General features: G+C 43.3%; 1 protein-coding gene across 6 annotated transcripts in view; it reads left to right on the top strand.

The window, feature by feature from the left end:
* LOC311487562 (inositol 1,4,5-trisphosphate-gated calcium channel ITPR1) overlaps positions 1 to 19976 on the top strand; it is an 80214-nt gene that overhangs the window by 10935 nt on the left and 49303 nt on the right. For all 6 annotated transcript variants that reach the window (XM_084543879.1, XM_084543876.1, XM_084543880.1 and 3 more), the window contains exons 4-16: positions 8277 to 8386; positions 9053 to 9139; positions 10283 to 10441; positions 11148 to 11246; positions 11842 to 11925; positions 13118 to 13264; positions 13394 to 13489; positions 13704 to 13748; positions 15746 to 15900; positions 18166 to 18265; positions 19027 to 19187; positions 19286 to 19427; positions 19555 to 19713. In XM_084543879.1, coding sequence (XP_084400005.1) covers positions 8277 to 8386; positions 9053 to 9139; positions 10283 to 10441; positions 11148 to 11246; positions 11842 to 11925; positions 13118 to 13264; positions 13394 to 13489; positions 13704 to 13748; positions 15746 to 15900; positions 18166 to 18265; positions 19027 to 19187; positions 19286 to 19427; positions 19555 to 19713 — 1544 coding nt within the window. The remainder of the gene's footprint in view (positions 1 to 8276; positions 8387 to 9052; positions 9140 to 10282; positions 10442 to 11147; positions 11247 to 11841; positions 11926 to 13117; positions 13265 to 13393; positions 13490 to 13703; positions 13749 to 15745; positions 15901 to 18165; positions 18266 to 19026; positions 19188 to 19285; positions 19428 to 19554; positions 19714 to 19976) is intronic.

Below are 19976 nucleotides of genomic sequence, written 5' to 3'. Positions count from 1 at the left end.
TCCGTGTTTTCATTAGCATTGCTGCTACGCTTTAACCACGACTCCATTGTTTTAGTTCTCAAGGTGATTGGCGGGTGATGCCCATTGGTATGAGGGACATGGGGGTTTTTGAAGATAATGAAATTTAATAGCATACTCATAATAAATTGAATTTTATGAACTTGCAATTGGAATATTTATTAAATAACTATTGATTGATATTGATATTTAAAAATCTCAGATACCCCCTGGGGTGCCATTTGAGACCCACTGGTCTAACTTATCATCCTCTTTACTAAGTCATCAATCACTGTCCTCACATGGTAATAAAAAGACTGAGTGGTGTATTGTTGCGTAAATGTTGACAACTGCAAATGCATTTTTCAGCTTGATGCAGTAACTAGTAGTTTTTGAGTTGCTGACGTATTGTTGAATTTAAAGTAGGTCATTCAGACTCATAGCTGTATTTTTTTATTTTATTTTTTTTTATATGTACTTGTACCGGCCGGATGTCTGGGATTGCTTGCAGTGTGGTTCTGTGGATGGAAAGCTGGGCCCGTCAGTCTATTAATGTTGACAGACCTGCAGACTCTGCTGATCTGCCGACTTTAACTCTCGTACCGCGCTGAGGATGATTTTTAAGCTCTCAGTCGGACATGTTAACAACAACCGGATGTGTCGGCTTTAGGTTCGATACAGAAATTCAGCGTGGCAGGAGTGTAAATCTTGACATTAATCTCCTGACACCATCAGGTCAAGTGTTCAGTTGCTCATAAAATATCTACCAGCTGGACTTTCCACAAAACCTTGGCAGATTGTCATTGATCGCAATAAATCCTGATATTGGACACTACTCCAACACTATTGGAAATATTGTCTTGAAAATTGGATTCAGATGTCCACGTTCCCCTCAGGATGAAGTTACGGTTTAGTCTGGCTTTTTTAAACTCAAATACCTGCTAAACTAATGACATTGCCATCACCCTCAGCTACGCTTTGTGCTTAGTGCTAATTATTAGCCAGAAGCATGATAGCTGCATGTTAACAATGCAATAACATGCAGAATCTGTAACTGGCACGCTTGCTCTCAGTTTCAAAACCATTCCTTGACACACAATGGGCAGTTGAAATGTGAGAGTTAGGAATTGTCTGCTCTATGAGATTATGTAACCTAAACTTCTTTCATGAACTGTGGTTATTCACAACACAACTGTTCTCTGTGGAACTTTGCATAGACGGGTGTGTGCATTTCCACGAAGTCATAGCGTGCCCTTCTCGTAAAGTCAGCAAAACACGCACCATATACTGTCTGTGCAGGGAAAAACATTTACCTTGACTCACCTTTAAAACGTATTGTGTATATGTTTACAGTATATGCATGTATATACAGTATTTTCAAGACGAATAGAGGCTGGGCCGAATCTGTGCCGACTATGGACTGGAGGTCCCAAGGCCAAAGTGAGAGACTCCCCCCAGAAGGTTGTGGAGAGTGAAGCAGCTGAGATCCTGTGGAAGTTCTTGATATTTAGACTGACACACTGGTAATGGCTAACTAACTGGACATAGTAGTAGTGGACAAACAGCAGAAGAGGGCCATGGTGGTAGAGTGGTAGCAACATCAGGAACAAAAGAAGCTCGACAAGTACAAAGGGCTGTAAGAAGAACCAGAAAAGATGTGGAAGGTGAAGGATTGTGGTTCTTGTAGTGGTCCCAAACTGGGAGGTTGGCTCCAGCAGATTCCAGCAACAACATCTGAGATCTTTATCCAGAAGAGTGTAGTATTCCTCTTGTATACACTGATCGGCCACATCATTAAAACCACTGACAGGAGAAGTAAATATCATTGACCATCTTGTGACAGTACAATGTTCTCCTGGAAAACTTTTGGACCTGGCATTCGATTGGATGTTACTTAGACATGTAGCACCCACCTAGACCAGACCAGGCACCCCCCACCCCATAGCAATGACACTCCTTGATGGCATCAGCCATCCCCAGCAGGATGCAGCCTGACACAGGCACACACACAAAAACACTTAAGGAACAACTCAAAAAAACATTAAGAACAGCACAAGGTGTTGACCTGTCCTCCAAATTCACTAGATCCCAAACTGATCAAGTATCTGTGGGATGATCCACAGAGGCCCCTCCCCTCAAAGGCCCCCCACTAACAACATTGTGTCACCAGACACCACATGATACTGTCAGAAGGCCCATGTCCTTTCTCTGATGAGTCACAACTGTTTTGGAGGCACAAGAGAGACCTACACAATATTAGGAAGGTGGTCATAATGTTATGCCTGATCGTTGTATATAATACATTGATGGATTTATGGGTTTAGAAACCTGAAAAAAACCTTAAAGCAGTCATGAAAGCATTTTTTTTACTTTTATATAATCACATCTGCTTTCTTACCAGACACTAGTTTAGATAGTGTTTCCTTGTCCTGGCCTCACATGCCTAGGACTGCAGTCCAACTCCTTCCTTAATTCCTAAAACTCAAGAGTATTAACTCCTTAACACCACCTATCTGTTGTCAGCCACAACCACTGTAGCTGCTAGAGACACGCAGCAGACACGCTGGGTGGTTCATCTGGGATGAACACCAGAAACCGCTCTGGTCTTAGTCCCTTCCTCCTCCGAGAACCACATGTAATGCTTTGCAGTCTGTTAGAGGGAGGAAACCGTCAAGAGGATATGTTGTCCGTGGACCCATTTATTGTCTTAGCTGCACTGCAAGTGATTAGTTCCCAAAAATATCGCATTAACTGCTATTCACATCACAGTCCTTATCTTGTTGAAGATAGGATGCAGGATTTACCACAGAATAGATGTGTCTCTAGGTCATTAGTTGTGTACAGAAGAACCCATCAGGATTTTGTTCTTCCTGGATTTGCTTCACTTGCTTCCCAAACTAACTATTAAATTGTTCACCGTGGTGAATTATGTTCCCTTGTGTTGCCATGCAGTAAATCTAATTGAAAGTGGTTAATATTGTTGTTTTTCTCGTATCAGTGCGGCTGTAATAAAACTTTACCTGCAGGTAAATCACCTCTGCCGGCTCCACGGTTGCCCTGTAGCTTTTATAATTACCAGGGCTACACGCATCTTCCTCTTGATCCTCTTAAATCTGGTTAAGTTTGTCAGAGCGCTGCACTCTTTAACAGCTCTTTGTTGAACGTAGGTCAGATGCAGCTGGCGTTAGCGGCGTTAACAACCCAGACAAACCAACAATCATTTCCCCTTGTTGACTCTTGTACTTCTCTTGAGAGTGCCAGCGGATGCGATATTGCAAATAAACTTGTCGACAAAGTGGCATAAAGTTACAGCTGCAACAATAAGCAGTGACCTGAATGGATTTCCAGAACGTCCCTTATTTACAATGAGTGCACAAAACAAATATATTCTTGCAATTATGACTTGGTACAGTACGTACCTTTAGTGTGAGCATTTAATAATAATAAAAAAGGCTAACAGGGACATTATAGTCTCAAGTACTTCATCAGATCTTCATTCTTAAGATGCACCGACATTATGACCTGCTCTGTTTGATTATGTACCCTAAGCTTTTCACTTGAACTGTGGTTATTCATAACATTACTCTTCTCTGTGGAACTTTGCATAGACGGGTGTGTGCATTTCCACGGAAGCATAACATGTGACCTTCTCGACAAGTCACCAAATCACTCACCGTATACTGTCTGTGCAGGAAACGATTTACCTTGACTCACCTTTAGAATGTATTATATGCACCGATCAGGCATAACATTATGACCACCTTCCTAATATTGTGTAGGTCTCCCTTGTGCCTCCAAATCAGTTGTAACTCATCAGAGAATGGATATGGGCCTTCTGAGGGTGTCCTGTGGTGTCTGGCAACAGAATCCAAAAATAGTTTATTCAAGATGTTTGGCCACTCGTCCGAGTGGCTTCTTCAGTTCTAAGGGACTGGTGGGGGTTTAGGTTTATATAGGAACATCTTTGGGTGTATCCCATCAGAAACTTGCTTTACTAGTGTCTGTTAAAGGCTAGATACTTACCTGACGTTGAGGGGGGACTGATGAATGGTGCTCTAATCTTTAACGTTTATGGATATGCCATGACCTGGATGGTTGAGAACCTTCACAGACATTCTGGCAACAGAATGTTGTTAGTGGGGGGCCTATGGGTTGAAGGGAGGGTCATCTGTGGATCATCCCACAGATACTTGATCAGTTTGGGATCTAGTGAATTTGGAGGCCAGGTCAACACCTCGTGCTGTTCTTCATGTTTTTTTGAGTTGTTCCTAAACTGTGCTGGGGATGGCTGCTGCCATCAAGGAGGGTCATTGCTATGGGGTGGGGGGTGCCTGGTCTGGTCTGGTCTAGGTGGGTGCTACATGTCTAAGCAACATCCACATGAATGAATGCCAGGTCCAAAAGTTTCCCAGCAGAAGACTGAATTGTCACAAGGTGGTCAATGTTATTTACTTCTCCTGTCAGTGGTCATAATGTTACGCCTGATAGATATATATAAACTGTTGCCAAACCAAATTAAAATAGCACATTATCATATTTTTAGTTTGTCGTTCACACATCTTGCTGATATTCGGGACTGCACCGAGCCAAGTTATAGCATATAAACAGTCCATCAAATGAGTGTGTGTGTGTGTATCCTGTTTGTCATGAAAATATAAAACCATGTCCTGTCACTCACTGAGCTCCCGCCACTTCATTAGCACTAAACTACTGTTTCTCACTTGTTCTGTTTACGCTTGAAGGCAGTGCCAGAATAGAACACCATCTTCAACTCTGAGTCAGCGATTCTCTCAGCTCTGTGTGAGAGAAAGAGAGAGAGAGCGAGCGAGTGGTGTTGCTAGATGAAGAAGGAACATTTTTGTTTCAGCATGATACCGTTTTAATATGCACCGTTTAACACGCTGCTGTTATGAATCACGTTGCATTTATGCAGTGCACATGGTGCAGTGGTTTGTAGATATGTGTTATTATCAGGGTACGGAACGGAACAAGTTTCACTAACCTGCTGCATGCCTCTTTGACTGCATGTGAGTCCAATGTAAGGCCACAGACTAAGTGATAAAGTAGTTAGAGACTTGAGACTTAACTTGATAAAGTTAAGTCTTCCTATTAAGTTGAACTGCTCAAAATTTAAAGGGAAACTACTGTTTTTTACGACCTGGACCTTATTTCTGGCATAAAATATGATCGTTTACTCACCCATATAGCTTTGGTGTCATTTGTAGTCGTTCGGGAAATATTTAGATCTGCGTATATCCATATAGTGGGAGTGACTGGGGCACTGAAACGCAGCCTCTGATTAACGCATTATCTGCCGCGAAACTCGATCATTTCGCCAATATTTTGTTATCGTACGCTAGTGCTATTCCCTGTTGAGTCCGGAGTTACCTGTTATCATCATCCGGATGATGTCATCTGACATGGATGATGTCATCTCTGAGTGCCGCGCACACCTGCGACGGTCGGCTTGTTTACCTGTAATTTGCTACTGCTATTTTTTTGCAACATGGCTGAATATTTTTTCTGAGGTTGTGGACGAACCATAGCATAACAGGTAACTCCGGACTCAACGGGGAATAGCACTAGCGTATGATGACAAAATATTGGTGAAATGAACAAGGTTCGCGGCAGATAATGCGTCATTCAGAGGCTGCGTTTCGGTGCCCCAGTCACTCCCACTATATGGATATACGCAGATCTAAATATCTCCCGAACGACTACAAATTACACAAAAGTTATATGGGTGAGTAAACGATCGTATTTTATACCAGAAAGAAAGTCCAGGTTGTAAAAAAACAGTAGTTCCCCTTTAAGGCTACTACCAAGGGGACCAGTCACAGCTCTTGCGGTGCACGCCAGGCTACAGTGTTAGGGCCCATGTAGGGTCTGGCCATTAGATGCAGAAACTTTCAAATCTGTAGTTTAATAATAAAATTATTAAAAATACTTTATCTCTGCTTGTTGCATTAACTTTTTTTGACTTTGTGTATGCGTTGCTAATGGGCTTTTAGGCCCACGCACTGAAAGCATTATCTCTTCAATCAGACCGCCAATTTAACACATAGATGTCTGTTTAAAGGTTAAGACCGTTCTTTTGTGTCTTTTATGGTCCTTTAAGGCAGCTCTCTGAATTCTGATAAATTGACTTGGGTGACGTCTCTTGACATCAATCAGGTTTTGACCTGAAGGGGGATCCTTTGTGACTTCCCTCAAGGAATTTTAAGATTTCTATCAAATGACTTAAGACCTTTGAGGCTTTTAGGCTCGTTCTGTAAAACTTACCCACAGCTCTAGTAGTATTTGAGAACACTCATGTGTTTTATCACACGTACCTCAGAGCTGGTGGTGGCGGTGGTGGTTGCGGCAGTGGGAGGGGCTCTGTATCAAAGGCAGTTTTGTTTAAGATCTCAAATAGATATCTGGTGCTAAATAAAGACATGTTTATGGGCTGGAGTTCCGGCAGTTGGGAAATTATTAATGAATGATTTCCCAACTGCTTGTCCTGCACCGTGACCCCTGGAAGAAACTCTCACCCCCATGTTTCGGAGTAACTTTAATGTTTTCTCTCTGTCAGCTGACTTGTGTTCAAAGGCCAGTGTTCGGTTCTGGACGATCGTCACATGCGGCCTTTTCTTCACGATTGATGAGAAGACTTGTGGAATTAAAGGCTATCTCACTGAGCTCCCTGTGTCGTCTGCGCTCTAAAGATTGATCCGTGATCACTTGGGGGGGACACGTGGAAGACGTGAACCCACGTTGACTCCATCTACAGCAGTGGATGCTCTCCAATCCCCCACCTTTTACCCTTTCTGTGCGTCTCTCTCTGTGTGTTTCACATTCTTGAACTCTCTTCCTGTCTTCCTCATTTCTCTTTCACTTCCCTCTCATTGTTTTTCTAACCTTATTTTGGGTCAGACATAAAGTAAACCATATCCGATGAGGCGAGAGGGGGAGCTCACGGAGAACAGAGGAGGAGGATTCGGGAGATAGGGAACGTTGACTACAAGGGAGTAAATGGTGTGTGTGAAATGGTTGGAGGAATTCAGAAAGCAGAAGGAGGGATGATAGAATATTGAGGGTGAGGAGGGGCTTGGGGGGGGGGTAGGGAGTCCCCACCCTCTTCTTTTCTCTTTCTGTCATCCCACTCCCCTTCTCATGGCTGGCCTTATTTGGTCATGTTACAGCAGCTAGAGCAGGAGTAGAGAGGGAGAGAGAGAGAGAGAGAGAGAATGGGGGAAGGATGGACGGATTGTTCTTTTTTTTTTTTCTCCTCTTTTCACCCTCTCCAAAAAGAAAGCTGCGCTCTGATGAGAGGTGAAGTCAGAGGAAAACCAGGACTCGGAGGGAGGAGTCACTGGTGAGCAGAGGTTTAACTCTGCAGGGAAAAGCAGCTCATCTGTTCTTGTTATCTTAAAAAAAAACAAAAAAAAAAAAAAAACAGCTTTCATGCAGCATTGTAGTTTATGTGGGCTTCAGTTTAAAAAAAAAAACAAAAAAAAAAAGTCGTTGAGCAGCCTGTCACAGAAGAGGAACTCTCCTGGGACAGAAGAGGAACTCTGTTGAAAACTGCATCCACATGCAAATAAAAAAAAGGGGCCGGTTTCTCCGCCCGGCGTATTTCTGCGGTTATCTATGAAAATGAACGGCACAATCGGCGACTATTGGAGGGCCCTTGGCCGGCCGCGGCTCTCTGCTGCGCAGGCCCACAGAGGCCTTTTTATGCCCTTACTTATCTTGTCCAGACCACAGGATTAACCACATCCCCACGTGTCCCCTCCACGGTACAGACGCAGCCCTTTGATGTCCAGTCAGGAGGATTATTAATATGTGTTTGAAGTGCAAGAACACACGTGCATGCATCAGTCTACAAAGAAGTGAATATAAATAGTGTGACTCTGTATTTTTGCGTGTGCAACAAGAGAGTGTTACATCTTTTAATACATAGCTTGACAGTGTTATTCTGCATTGTGTTGTTTTTAGCATTGTGGACATTAACGTCATGGTTTGTGCTAAGCTGGAGCTGCTGCACTGACCTTTTCAGGGTACATTAACATATTTTTTTAACCTATTTCTAAATTTTGTTTCTTTTATGTAGCAGTGTTTACTGTAATAAAACAATGCCCCAGCTCCAGAAAGTATTTCCACTTGATTTTCATCTCAGTCCTTCTGTATACTTTTTCTATCTATATGAATATCTGTTTATATTCGTTCCTCTTTCTCCTTTGATTTATTTGCTTGTTTTATTGTTTTTGTTTCTACCCACTTCTGTCCGTGTGCAGACTGCCTGTTCAGACTCTGTCCCATGAACCGCTACTCGGCCCAGAAGCAGTTCTGGAAAGCAGCGAAGCCCGGGGGGAACACGGACACGGTGCTGCTCAACAAGCTCCACGTAAGTGAAGGGCCGGCACGTTCGCCGCCTCCCAGCCGTCCACCGCGGCCCCACTGCACTGCACTGCAGTGCACAGTCCCGCCCTCAGGCCTCAGGAGATAAAAGGCAAAACGGGGCCGCAGAAGTTTTCAGAAGTCATGATTTTTATTTATTTTTTTAAAGTTCACACGTTTTTATTGATTTAGACGACTACGAAAGCAAAGCTGTTCAGCCGGTGCTTCATCGCATCGATGACTACGTGGCACAGTTTAGGAGCTTTATTTATTTAAAAGCCATTGTAGATATTGGCTGAGGTAGAATTCTTTTAAGTCCTTTTATAGACACTTCTGTTTTTCACTGCTACTGTCCTACCTTTCTGCCCTCTCTCACTCTCGTGTCTTTCTCCTTCAATACCATTTAAAGCAATCTGCTATCTGACTACACAGTCATAAAATGGGTGATTACAATCCCTCCAGTGTTTCCATGGAAATGAGAGTCCGAGCTTCAGTCACAATCCAGCCCTGCTGAGTCGTCCGTTTTAGTCTTAAGAACTTTTATCACTACTGTACTGCCGTGCTCCGCTACCAGCTAGCCAATCAGATTGCTTCTTATGCCATCGGGAAGTCAAGTGAAGTGAAGTTGTGAGGTTAATTGTCTTTATTTTTTCTTGTCTCTTTCGCATCCCAGCATGCAGCGGACTTGGAGAAGAAGCAGAATGACTCAGAAAACAAAAAGCTACTCGGAACCGTGATCCAGTACGGGAATGTCATTCAGGTTTGTTCCCCGGGGATAGCTGCTCGGTATTTGATCAGATAAAGTTTGCAGAGACTGTCGCCAGGTTTCATTAAAACTGGATACGGAGGTCAAAGTTTCCAACACGGCATGCCTTTCAAATTTCAAATAAATACGAGTCGGCTGGAGCGCACGCAGAGGACCTTCCTCAATATTGATCCTAAATGAAAACCACATAATGCTTAAATTAAATCTTTTTGCACAGATTTCTGCACAGATTTAAAAGACAAATGGTTCTAATATAAATATGCAATAATGCATCTTTAAAGCAGTCTGGAAAGCAGACCAATCAGTGAATACTGGCCATCTTATTAGTTCACTTTACCTTGTTTTTGTCATGGCAAAAAGAGATGGACATGCAACAATACTCAGGTGAGATATACGCAAGTGGTGCTCAGGCTCCCAAGGTAGTATCAAGAAAATACCCACTGCACAATTCCACCACCACCACCAGGCTGGGCCAGTAGAAGGCAGTATGGATCCATGCTTTCATGTTGTCTGTGAAGGTTCTCAGTCATCCAGGTATATCATCTTGTTTAAGCCAAACCCTGATCTGAATGTTGCAGCAGGAATGAAAACTCATCAGACCAGGCAGCTTTCTGGCAATTTCCAGTCTTCTACTGTCCAATTTTGCAAAATACAGCCTCAGTTTCCTGCTCTTAGCTGATGGTAGTGGCACTCGGTGTGGTCTTCTGTGCTGTGGCCCATTTTCTCATGTTGTTAGACGTGTGGTGCCTCGGTTGTGACAAGGTACTGTTGCCTTTCATCAAGCTGGAACCATTCTGGTTATTCTCCTCCGTCCTCTGGCATCGACAAGGCATGTTCTGCCAAAGAACTTTGTAGTCACCGGGTATTTTCTCTTTTTTTCAAACCATTCTCTGCAAACATTAGAGATGGTCGTTTGTGAAAATCCCAGTAGAAGTTTATGAAATACTCCACCAACAGCCATGCCACGTTCAAAGTCACTTAAATCACCTTTCTTCCCCATTCTGATTCTCAGTTTTTAACGGATCATCTTGACCTAGGTGTGCCTAATACGATGGCCACTATACAAAACACACATAGATTTCTAGTAGGCTCTAGTCTGTATTGAACTGACTTTCGTCGTACGCTGTTCCTCCTCAGCTCCTCCACCTGAAGAGCAACAAATACCTGACGGTGAACAAACGTCTGCCGGCGCTGTTGGAGAAGAACGCCATGAGGGTGATGTTGGACACGGCTGGAAACGAGGGCTCCTGGTTCTACATTCAACCCTTCTACAAACTTCGCTCCATAGGGGACAGTGTGAGTCACCGTGTTTGCAGATTAGTATTTTAAGACAGCAGGTTTAAGGAGCTGCTACAGTTAGAACATTATCACAACGTTTTAGATAACCACAATATTAGTATATATCAGTATCTGTAATGTTTTAAAAGAAAATAGTTGATGCTTGCAGGATAATGTAAAGCAAGATCCCTGCAGCCCTGGTGCAGACCTCTGAGGCACAAGCCTTCTCTGCCCTCCTCAGCCTCAACCTGAGGAATCCGTTTGATTGCATCTACATGGCTCTGGACCGGGGCCCGCATCCAGTTTACCTGATCACAAATCTCCTGTTGGCACCAGCCAGCTCTTCTCCCTTGCAGCAGGAAGTAGTGGACTGGTGCCCAAGGACAAAATGGTAGAAACCAGGCTTCACCCTTAAGCTCCTCTGAAAGTAGGTATGGCATGAGGCCTAAACAGCAGGTCTTGGACAATACGAAAACTGGAGTTACTCCCGGCCTGCTAAGAACAGACGCTGACATGCAAATGTGTTCTCTGAATGAGGCGTTGAGCTCCCAGTGATCGTCTACTGACTGAAATGAATAAACAGCCTTCAAAACTTTGTTTAATACATTTTCTAAAACTTTAGAAAGGGTTTCATGTGCATTAGGACAGGGGAGATTCACTCTGACATAACCTTTGTTTCTTTATTATGCATTGTTTATATTGTGTTTTGATTGATTGAATGCAGGTGGTGATCGGGGACAAAGTCGTCCTGAACCCGGTGAATGCCGGTCAGCCGCTTCACGCCAGCACACACCAGCTCGTGGACAATCCAGGATGCAACGAGGTTCGGCTGATTCCATCCTTTTCCGTGTAACCGCTGCTTGGCTAATGGCCTCTTGATGTTAAGCTACAGGATCGTCCTGCTGTCCTGTCCCAATTCGGCGCAGCGAAGCAGAACGTTGCATTTTTCAGAGTTTGTTCTGTTTTCTCGCCCGTAACACTATACGGCTCTGTGCTACTTAGCAACAGTAGCTCTGTTACTTCATCAAAGGGCAATACAGTAGTTACAGTGAGGGATTACGGAGCCAGATCAGTTTGGAGCAGTTGTGCATTTTTTCCTGTGTAGCAAGAGTAAAACTAACTCGTTTATTTTTCATTTATGACCGTACAAGCAGCAGAAACATCTGAAAAATGTTACCAATCCCAAATCCCGAATGCCTGTGGCTTCAAGTAGCAACCCAAAGAAAACACATGTGAAACTCTTCAGTTTTGTGTTTCTTAGGCTTGTCTTAAAGATCGTTCTTCGGTTACTGTTACAGATGCACTGACTGCGACAGATGCATACAGGAGGTCAACTTAACTTTTAACTTATTGCAGTGCTCCCACCGTCCAGGATTGTACCTACGGTCACATCCCAACCCTGCCTTCTTGTTTTTCAGGTGAACTCGGTCAACTGTAACACCAGCTGGAAGATCGTCTTGTTTATGAAATGGAGCGACAATCAGGAGATCATCTTGAAGGGGGTATGTCTCGCAGCAGCTACCGCACAAACAGATTTTGCTGTGATTTTTACTGAAAGTATTTTGGTACAGAAGACACTTTACCAGACACAGGGTTCACTGTCTAATAAAATGGCTCTATGAGATATAGATATAGACTGTATATAAATATGGACGACACGTGCTCACTTCCTCCCGCTGGTCAACCTGATGCTAGTTTCCCGGGCGGCGGGATCTTAACAGAGTCTGCAAAGTACGGTCTGAGAGTGGAGCCACGTGGAGCCGCGCTAACGATGACCCGGCCACACTTCCTCCAGACTCACTCGTGTTTTCGTTTAATTAATACTACGCTCTGCTCTACCTCCACCAGTTAGAGAAAAATATTGGATTATACACTGTATTTATTTATTAATTCATTTATGTATTTATTTTTCCTACTCTTGCGGTCTTACGGGACCACTTCCCATTGGTTGGCATGGTAACCGGTTGTCATGAGGTCACATTCTGCTCTATAGCGTCTAATAACTAAAACTAAACTTGTCAGAAAAATTGTCACTCGAGAATGCATCAGTATTATATTAACCACCTGAAATGACAGAAACCATGCTTGGGAAAAAAAAAAAAAAAATAGTAATAATTTGACTTGTTTTAGTTTGTCCCATCCACTAACATGGAGGGGGCGGAGCTTATGACCTATACTGCAGCCAGCCACCAGGGGGAGCTCTACTTGCCTTGGCTCCACTTTAGAGGAGCTGTTCTGTCCTCCATCTTTATTTACAGTCTATGATCTACTGTATACACACATAAAACAAATGGACAGTTATGTCGTCCCGCTTCTTTTGGGTCAGTTCAGCTTTATTGAGATAATTTTAGAAAGGCTTCCTGTGAACGTCCATGTTTTTCTTACACAACTGTCATCAGAGTTTAGTGGGCTGCTTCCAGCTCAGTATCAACTTACAGTACATGCTTACGAATGAGATTCATGTGTTTTATGTGTTACTCAAGGATTAGATGATGAGCCAGTATCTGAAACTAGTATCAGTCTACATTGTTCTCAAGCAAGTTCACCATAGATCTTGTTGAGTTTTAAATATTTTAAAGACCTACAAAAGATTTTTTTTGTGGCAAAATTTGTTGGTTTTAAGGTTAATCTAAATGTTTTCTATCATTTACTTTCTTTCTTTCTCTCTCTCTCTCTCTCTCTCTCTCTCTCCAGGGTGACGTGGTGCGATTATTTCACGCAGAGCAGGAGAAATTCCTCACGTGTGACGATCACAGAAAAAAGCAGTATGTTTTTCTCCGCACTACTGGGCGGCAGTCAGCTACCTCGGCAACCAGCAGCAAAGCCCTGTGGGAGATAGAGGTGAACAGGAGTATTTTTAGTGCTGTGTTTTTGATGATCGTGCTTTTCTGCTTGTGATGTAAAGTGTTATCTGAGAGCCACAATTATGCTCCCCCGGCCTGTTCAATGCGTTCCATTCTCCGAATTCAGGTCGTACAACATGACCCGTGTCGAGGGGGCGCTGGGTACTGGAACAGCCTGTTCCGGTTCAAACACTTGGCCACTGGACACTACCTGGCTGCAGAGGTCAGTCCGCCACTGAGCTTGTGTTTTTAGTACTAGAGCCACAATAAATTTAAACAAACTCTCCTTTACTGGTATACTCTGTGTAGATGTGCTCTGATCCTACTCTAGTTCCTACTGTTGGAGAGGAAGATACTTACACTAAAGTTGCTTTTATTATAAAGACATTGTCTGCTCCATATATTAGTATTAAGTTCTGAGACTGTATTTTTTACAGGTGAACCCAGAGTACGAAGAGGAGTGTCTGGAATCTCGCTCTTCAGTAAGTAAACCATGCTGAAAAACTGACCTTGGCCCGTGGTTACTAATCCTAACGAGTACAATGATCAGGCATAACATTATGACCACTGACAGGAGAAGTAAATAACATCGACCATCTTGTTACAATTCAATGTTCTGCTGGGAAACTTTTGGATCTGGCATTCATTCATTCATGTAGATGTTACTTAGATATGTAGCACCCACCTAGACCAGACCAGGCACCCCCACCTCATAGCAATGACACTCCTTGATGGCAGCAGCCATCCCCAGCAGGATGCAGCCTGACACAGACACACACACAAAAATGCTTTAGGAACAACTAAAAAAAAAAACATGAAAAACAGCACAAGGTGTTGACCTGGCCTCCAAATTCACTAGATCGCAAACTGATCAAGTATCTGTGGGATGATCCATAGATGCCCCTCCCTTCAAAGGCCCCCCAGTAACAACATCCTGTTGCCAGACACCACAGGATCTATGAGATATAGATATAGATATAGACTGTATATAAATATGGACAACACATGCCCACTTCCTCCGATTGGTCGGCCTGATGCTAGTTTCTCGGGCTGCGGCATGTTTGAGAAGTCGGTGAAGTTTGAGAAGTCTCATGGTGTTAATAACACCCAGGATGCCGAGATCGTCCCAAAGTTAGACACCAGCAACAAGGAGGTGGAGGAGACTCGCATCCTTATTGTTGAGGGCTTCCTGCTTTACACCTATGGACCTTTGATCGACGTGCTGAACCAGCGTTACTTTATTTTTATCCCATACGAAGAATGCAAAAAGAGGAGATGCTTTATGAACTACACGGTGCCAGACCCCCCAGGCCTATTTGATGGCCAAATCCGGCCCATGTACCTGAAACACAAGAACATCAGATGGCCCATGTCCATTCTTTGATGAGTCACAAATGTTTTGGAGGCACACGGGAGACCTGTACAATATTAGGAAGGTGGTCATAATGTTATACCTTATGGGTGTATATTTTATAGTATGTTAATAGATTACTCACTTAAAGCACGGCTTTCACTGGACTTAGACTTAAACTTTATTTACTCGATTGTTTGGTCACAGTTGCTTAGTTAAACTTAAAAAAACACTCTTGAAAACCTTTAAAAAAGTTAAAAAAGAAAAGAAAATAAGCAAAAAATGTACAATATTTGCATATCTACAAATCTACAAGAAATAGAAATAGAAGTAATCTTTCACTGTATACATAGGAAGGATGAATGATGAAGGTGCAACTAACAGCAAGGTTTAAAAAACAAATAAAATAAAAAAGTGAAGTGTAGCTCAGGAGTGTAAATGTTGCTTAGAAAAAAATAAAATAATAAAAAAAAATACTTGACACATTTACTATTTCCTACAGGGATTCAATGTATTTTTGCAAAACGTGAATGTATTACATGGTGTTGACCAGCAGGTGGCAGCATGCTACTGTAAATGTGTCTCTCCTTAATGTGCTGCAGTTCACTGGCTGACAGCATGAACTTGTTCACATGTGACCAGACAGTGTCAAGGAAACAGACTCCTGACTTTTACAACCTTGTTAGTGAATTTGGGGGGGGGGCTGAAGTATGCCAAACACACATCTTCATTTAATCATGATTCCTGTTTTTATTATAATGAAGCCCATTTGAAAATACTTTAGGTCTCCTATTAGGACAGTAATAAAATTAGGTCGCAACTGACGTCTATTCTAGCAATCTGTCTAAATGTCAGACGGATCTAATGAAGTCTCTTGAATTAAAATGGGGAAAATTAAATTTAGGAAAGAAAGGACCAGTTGTGCTCTTTCAAGGCATTTTATGGCGTTTCATCAATGATTGCATCACCCACTGCGCTGCATTATCAGTACTTTGACTCAGTTCCTAGAATTCTGTCCTCAATGACTGTTAACTTTTTTTTTTCCCCGATGATTCACTGGCTGCGTCTGATTTCGAGACGCATTCCTCACGCTGTCCGTTTCTAATCAAAGTTTGTTGTTGCCCGCAGCTTGACTCGGAGCAAGAGGCCCTGCGAGCCAGACTGAGAAATGTCCCGGACAAAGTCATGTACACGCTCGTGTCCGTTCCTGACGGAAACGACATCTCTTCCATATTCGAGCTCGACCCGACGACCTTGAGAGGGGGAGACTCGCTAGTGCCCAGGTCTGGAAGCCGTGTTGCCACTCAGCTGCTGTGTTGTTTGTCGTCATGGTGTGGTCTCTGGTTTGTCACACTTTCCGCTGAAAACCAAACAGCAGATGCATTAGAAGCGGGGGACTTCCACGGTATATTAAGTCATCTTAGTATTTTTGCAACACCACCGCGGAAAGTATATTTACATCATAATACTTGTTGATGAAAGAGACTCTGACTGATTCTTACTTCAGGCATGAAGATGTGTCTGTGCAAGTAGCACACGCACACTCATGGAATTGCACGAGAATTACTGTGAATTTTAGTCTGAAGAGAAACTGTTACTTTACTGTTACCAGCATATACACTATATTGCCAAAAGTATTTGCTCATCTGCCATTACATGCATATGAACTTAAAAGACATCTCATTCTTAATTCATAGGGTTCAATATAACATTGGTCTCCCTTTTGCTATAACAGCTTCAACTCTTCTGGGAAGGCTTTCCACAAGGTTTAGGAGTGTGTTTATTTTGACCATTCTTCCAGAAGCACATTTGTGAGGTCAGACACTCATGTTGGATGAGAAGGCCTGGCTCACAGTCTTCGCTCTAATTCATCCCAAATGACCTTGCATTGTGTACTGGAGAAGCGTGATTCAGTCGTGGTGGAACAGGAAGGGGCCATTCCCGAACTGTTCCCACAAAGTTGGAAGCATGGAATCATCCAAGATCTCTTGGTATGCTGAAGCATTCAGAGTTCCTTTCACTGGAACTAAGGGGTCAAGCCCAGCTCCTGAACCCAGTCAGGAATGCAGTCAGACAAAAACCGTGCTTCTGGAAACCACCAAACCCAGATTTATCCATCAGATTGCCAGATGGAGATGGAGAAGAGTGAATCATCAGTCCAGAGAACACGTCTCCACTGCTCTAGAGTCGCAGCGTGCTTTACACCACTGCATCCGACGCTTTGCTTTGCACTTGGTGATGTATGGCTTGGATGCAGCTTCATGGCCATGGAAACCCATTCCATGAAGCTCTCTACACCGTCCTTGAGCTAATCTGAAGACCACATGAAGTTTGGAGGTCTGTAGTGACAGACTCTGCAGAAAGTTGGCGACCTCCGTGCGCTATGTGCCTCAGCATCCACTGACCCTGCTCTGTCATTTTATGTGGCTGAGTTGCTGTCGTTCCCAATCACTTCCACTTTGTTATACCACTGACAGTTGACTGTGGAATATTTAGTAGCGAGGAAATTTCACAACTGGACTTGTTGAGCTCCTGAGAGCGACCCAGTCTTTCACAAATGTTTGTAGAAGCAGTCTGCATGCCTAGGTGATTGATTTTATACACATGTGACCACGGAAGTGACTGGAACACCTGAATTCAGTTATTTGGATGGATGAGTGAGTACTTTTGGTAATATAGTGTACTTGGTCTTTCTGGAAGTTGAAGTAAAACCTGTCGTGCATCTTGTGTCTTTATAAACTGTTATTTAAGCTTTAAGTGCAGGGCTTTTATTGGTAAAGGAGCATGTTTAGAGTTTCTGCTTTTACACAAGCAGAAGATCCGATTAGATACACCAAAGCCTTCCTTGCTGCGAGGTTACGTGTGCAGACTGCTCCTGTGCATATGTTGCTTCATGTTTGATTCTGTCATTTCAACAGGTTGACAGCGAAGGGCTGCCTAACAAAAATAATACCGCTCCGAGTTTGTTATTGCTTAGATCAGGGGTGTCAAACTCGTTTTAGTTCAGGGGTCCACATACAGCCCAGTTTGACCTGGAGCCGGCCGGACCAGTAACACAGTAATGCATTAGCCTATAAATAACGACAACTCCAAATGTTTGTCCTCTGTTTTTGTGCAATGAAGTTCATTATGAAAGTGTTAACGTTTGATGAACTGCAGTGTTACAAAACATGTAATGATCAACCGGACATTTCTTAAGAAAAGAAACGCAATTTCTGTATAATTCTAGGTCTCGGTGTTGTGTTATGTCCATAACTCTTACTAAAACTGTGTGAACCCTTTGAATTGCAGACTTTTATTGGAACTTTTATTGGAAAAATTGCAGTTAATGCAGTACCGCCGGCCAGATTTGACCCTCTAGTGGGCCGATTTTGGCCCACGGGCCTTAAGTTTTATCATGTGTGGCTTAGATATTACTACTGGCACTCTTTGATTAAAGTTGCTTACTTGTTTCATTTCACACGTCACATTATTCACGAATCACTTCCAACCTTCATGATCCAAAGATGTATAAATTAAAAATAATTATATTAAAATGTCTTTTTTAGGAACTCGTACGTGCGCCTCAGACACTTGTGCACCAACACATGGGTTCACAGCACCAACCAGCCGATTGACAAGGAGGAGGAAAAACCTGTCATGCTGCGTGTGAGTGGAAATTCATTTGCACCAGTGTGTCATGTCTTCTTGTACATGAGGCTGAAATACCCTTGGGGTTGATGTGATTTAATGAGTCACCGAGGGGTCATTAGTAATAATAAATGAAACGAACTGTTGTTGGCTGTGTGCAGCGCTGTATATTAATATCTTTACAATAATCATGAGGATTGCAGATTGTGTTATGGCTTGTTAGAGTAAATGGGTAAAGAAATCAAACAAGTGGCCCAGAGGTCCATTCTGAATTTCTTGAAGACATTTCGCCACTCAGCTGATTAGCTCTTTCAGTTCTAAGGGTCTGGGGGAGGGGAGTTGAGGTTTAACGCACAGTTTGTACTTCTGCGTCAATTTGACGGCGACGAAGACCGCAAGAGCTGTGACCGGTCCGCTTGGTAGTAGCGTGTTTCCGCTGTTTCGGCTGATTCTCCATCTCAGCAATTTACGAATTGATGGTTTTGGATCAATATAGATGGAACAGGTTGAGGAAAGGTTAACTGAGGAGGTTCGGAGATACAAACATTTGCGCGACCTCGTCTTCGATAAAATTTCGGCGAAAGCTTCAGTTGCCATTGTTCCTTTGCTCCTCTTCCAAACCATCTGTCTTCTCTGGCCAAAATTTCGACATTGTAGATGAGTGGCGAAACGTCTTCAAGAAACTCTACAGGTCCCCTTGCCTTTCTTTTTGGATAGACCGTGACCTGGATGACTGAGAACCTTCACAGATAAATTGTACATGTCTTTTCTGATTCAAGATCGGCACGTCCGCGCTCAAAGAGGACAAAGAGGCCTTTGCCATTGTGCCCGTCTCCCCGGCCGAGGTGAGAGACCTTGACTTTGCCAACGACGCCAGTAAAGTGCTGGCCTCCATCGCCGGAAAGCTGGAAAAAGGCACCATCACACAGAACGAGAGGAGGTATGAATGACAGAGCGGGGCAAGATTGTACATTTCTAACAGGATGCGGATTATGTTTTCATTTTTATTTATTTCTTTTTTTCCTCATGTGCAATCAGAGCCGTTACCAAGCTTCTGGAGGATTTGGTGTTCTTTGTGGTGGACATCCCCAACAATGGACAAGATGTTCTAGAGATCATGGTTAACAAACCCAACAGGGAACGACAGAAACTCATGCGAGAACAGAATATTCTCAAACAGGTATGCCGGGATCAATCTCAGCAAATGTAGGACTTTGCCAGGTCTCGTATCTGTGTCAGCATGTTCCTTTGGCTCTAATCCGGATACGGTTACTATTGTCCACTCCCAACGTTATCTTTTTATCCAGATCTTCAAGCTGCTGCAGGCCCCCTTCACGGACAGCGGGGACGGGCCCATGTTGCGGCTGGAGGAGCTGGCCGACCAGCGTCACGCCCCCTTCAGACACATCTGCCGTCTGTGTTACAGGGTTTTGCGTCACTCTCAGCAGGACTACCGAAAGAACCAGGTGCTGCTTTGTTTTGTTGCAACATTGATGTGATAACTAACACAAAAAGTGCCCTGAATCTAAAATGTGTAACACAGTGTCCTGAGGAGTGTATAAGGCTCGCCTGCCGAGCTCCTTTATCTTAATACAAAGGTTCAGAGCCAGTGGAAAATGCTTCTGGTGAAATGAACTTTCCCGCTTTCTAAGAACAGTCGATTTCTCTGAAAGGCATTACAGTGTAATTGTTAGAGGAGGTTCTTCATTAGGCTGGATAAAGAAGTATT

This window comes from Chelon labrosus (genome assembly GCF_963514085.1).
Source record: "Chelon labrosus genome assembly, chromosome: 4".
NCBI classification, from domain to species: domain Eukaryota; kingdom Metazoa; phylum Chordata; class Actinopteri; order Mugiliformes; family Mugilidae; genus Chelon; species Chelon labrosus.
Note: the sequence above shows the minus strand (reverse complement) of the source record. Positions and strands in the feature narration are given on the sequence as shown.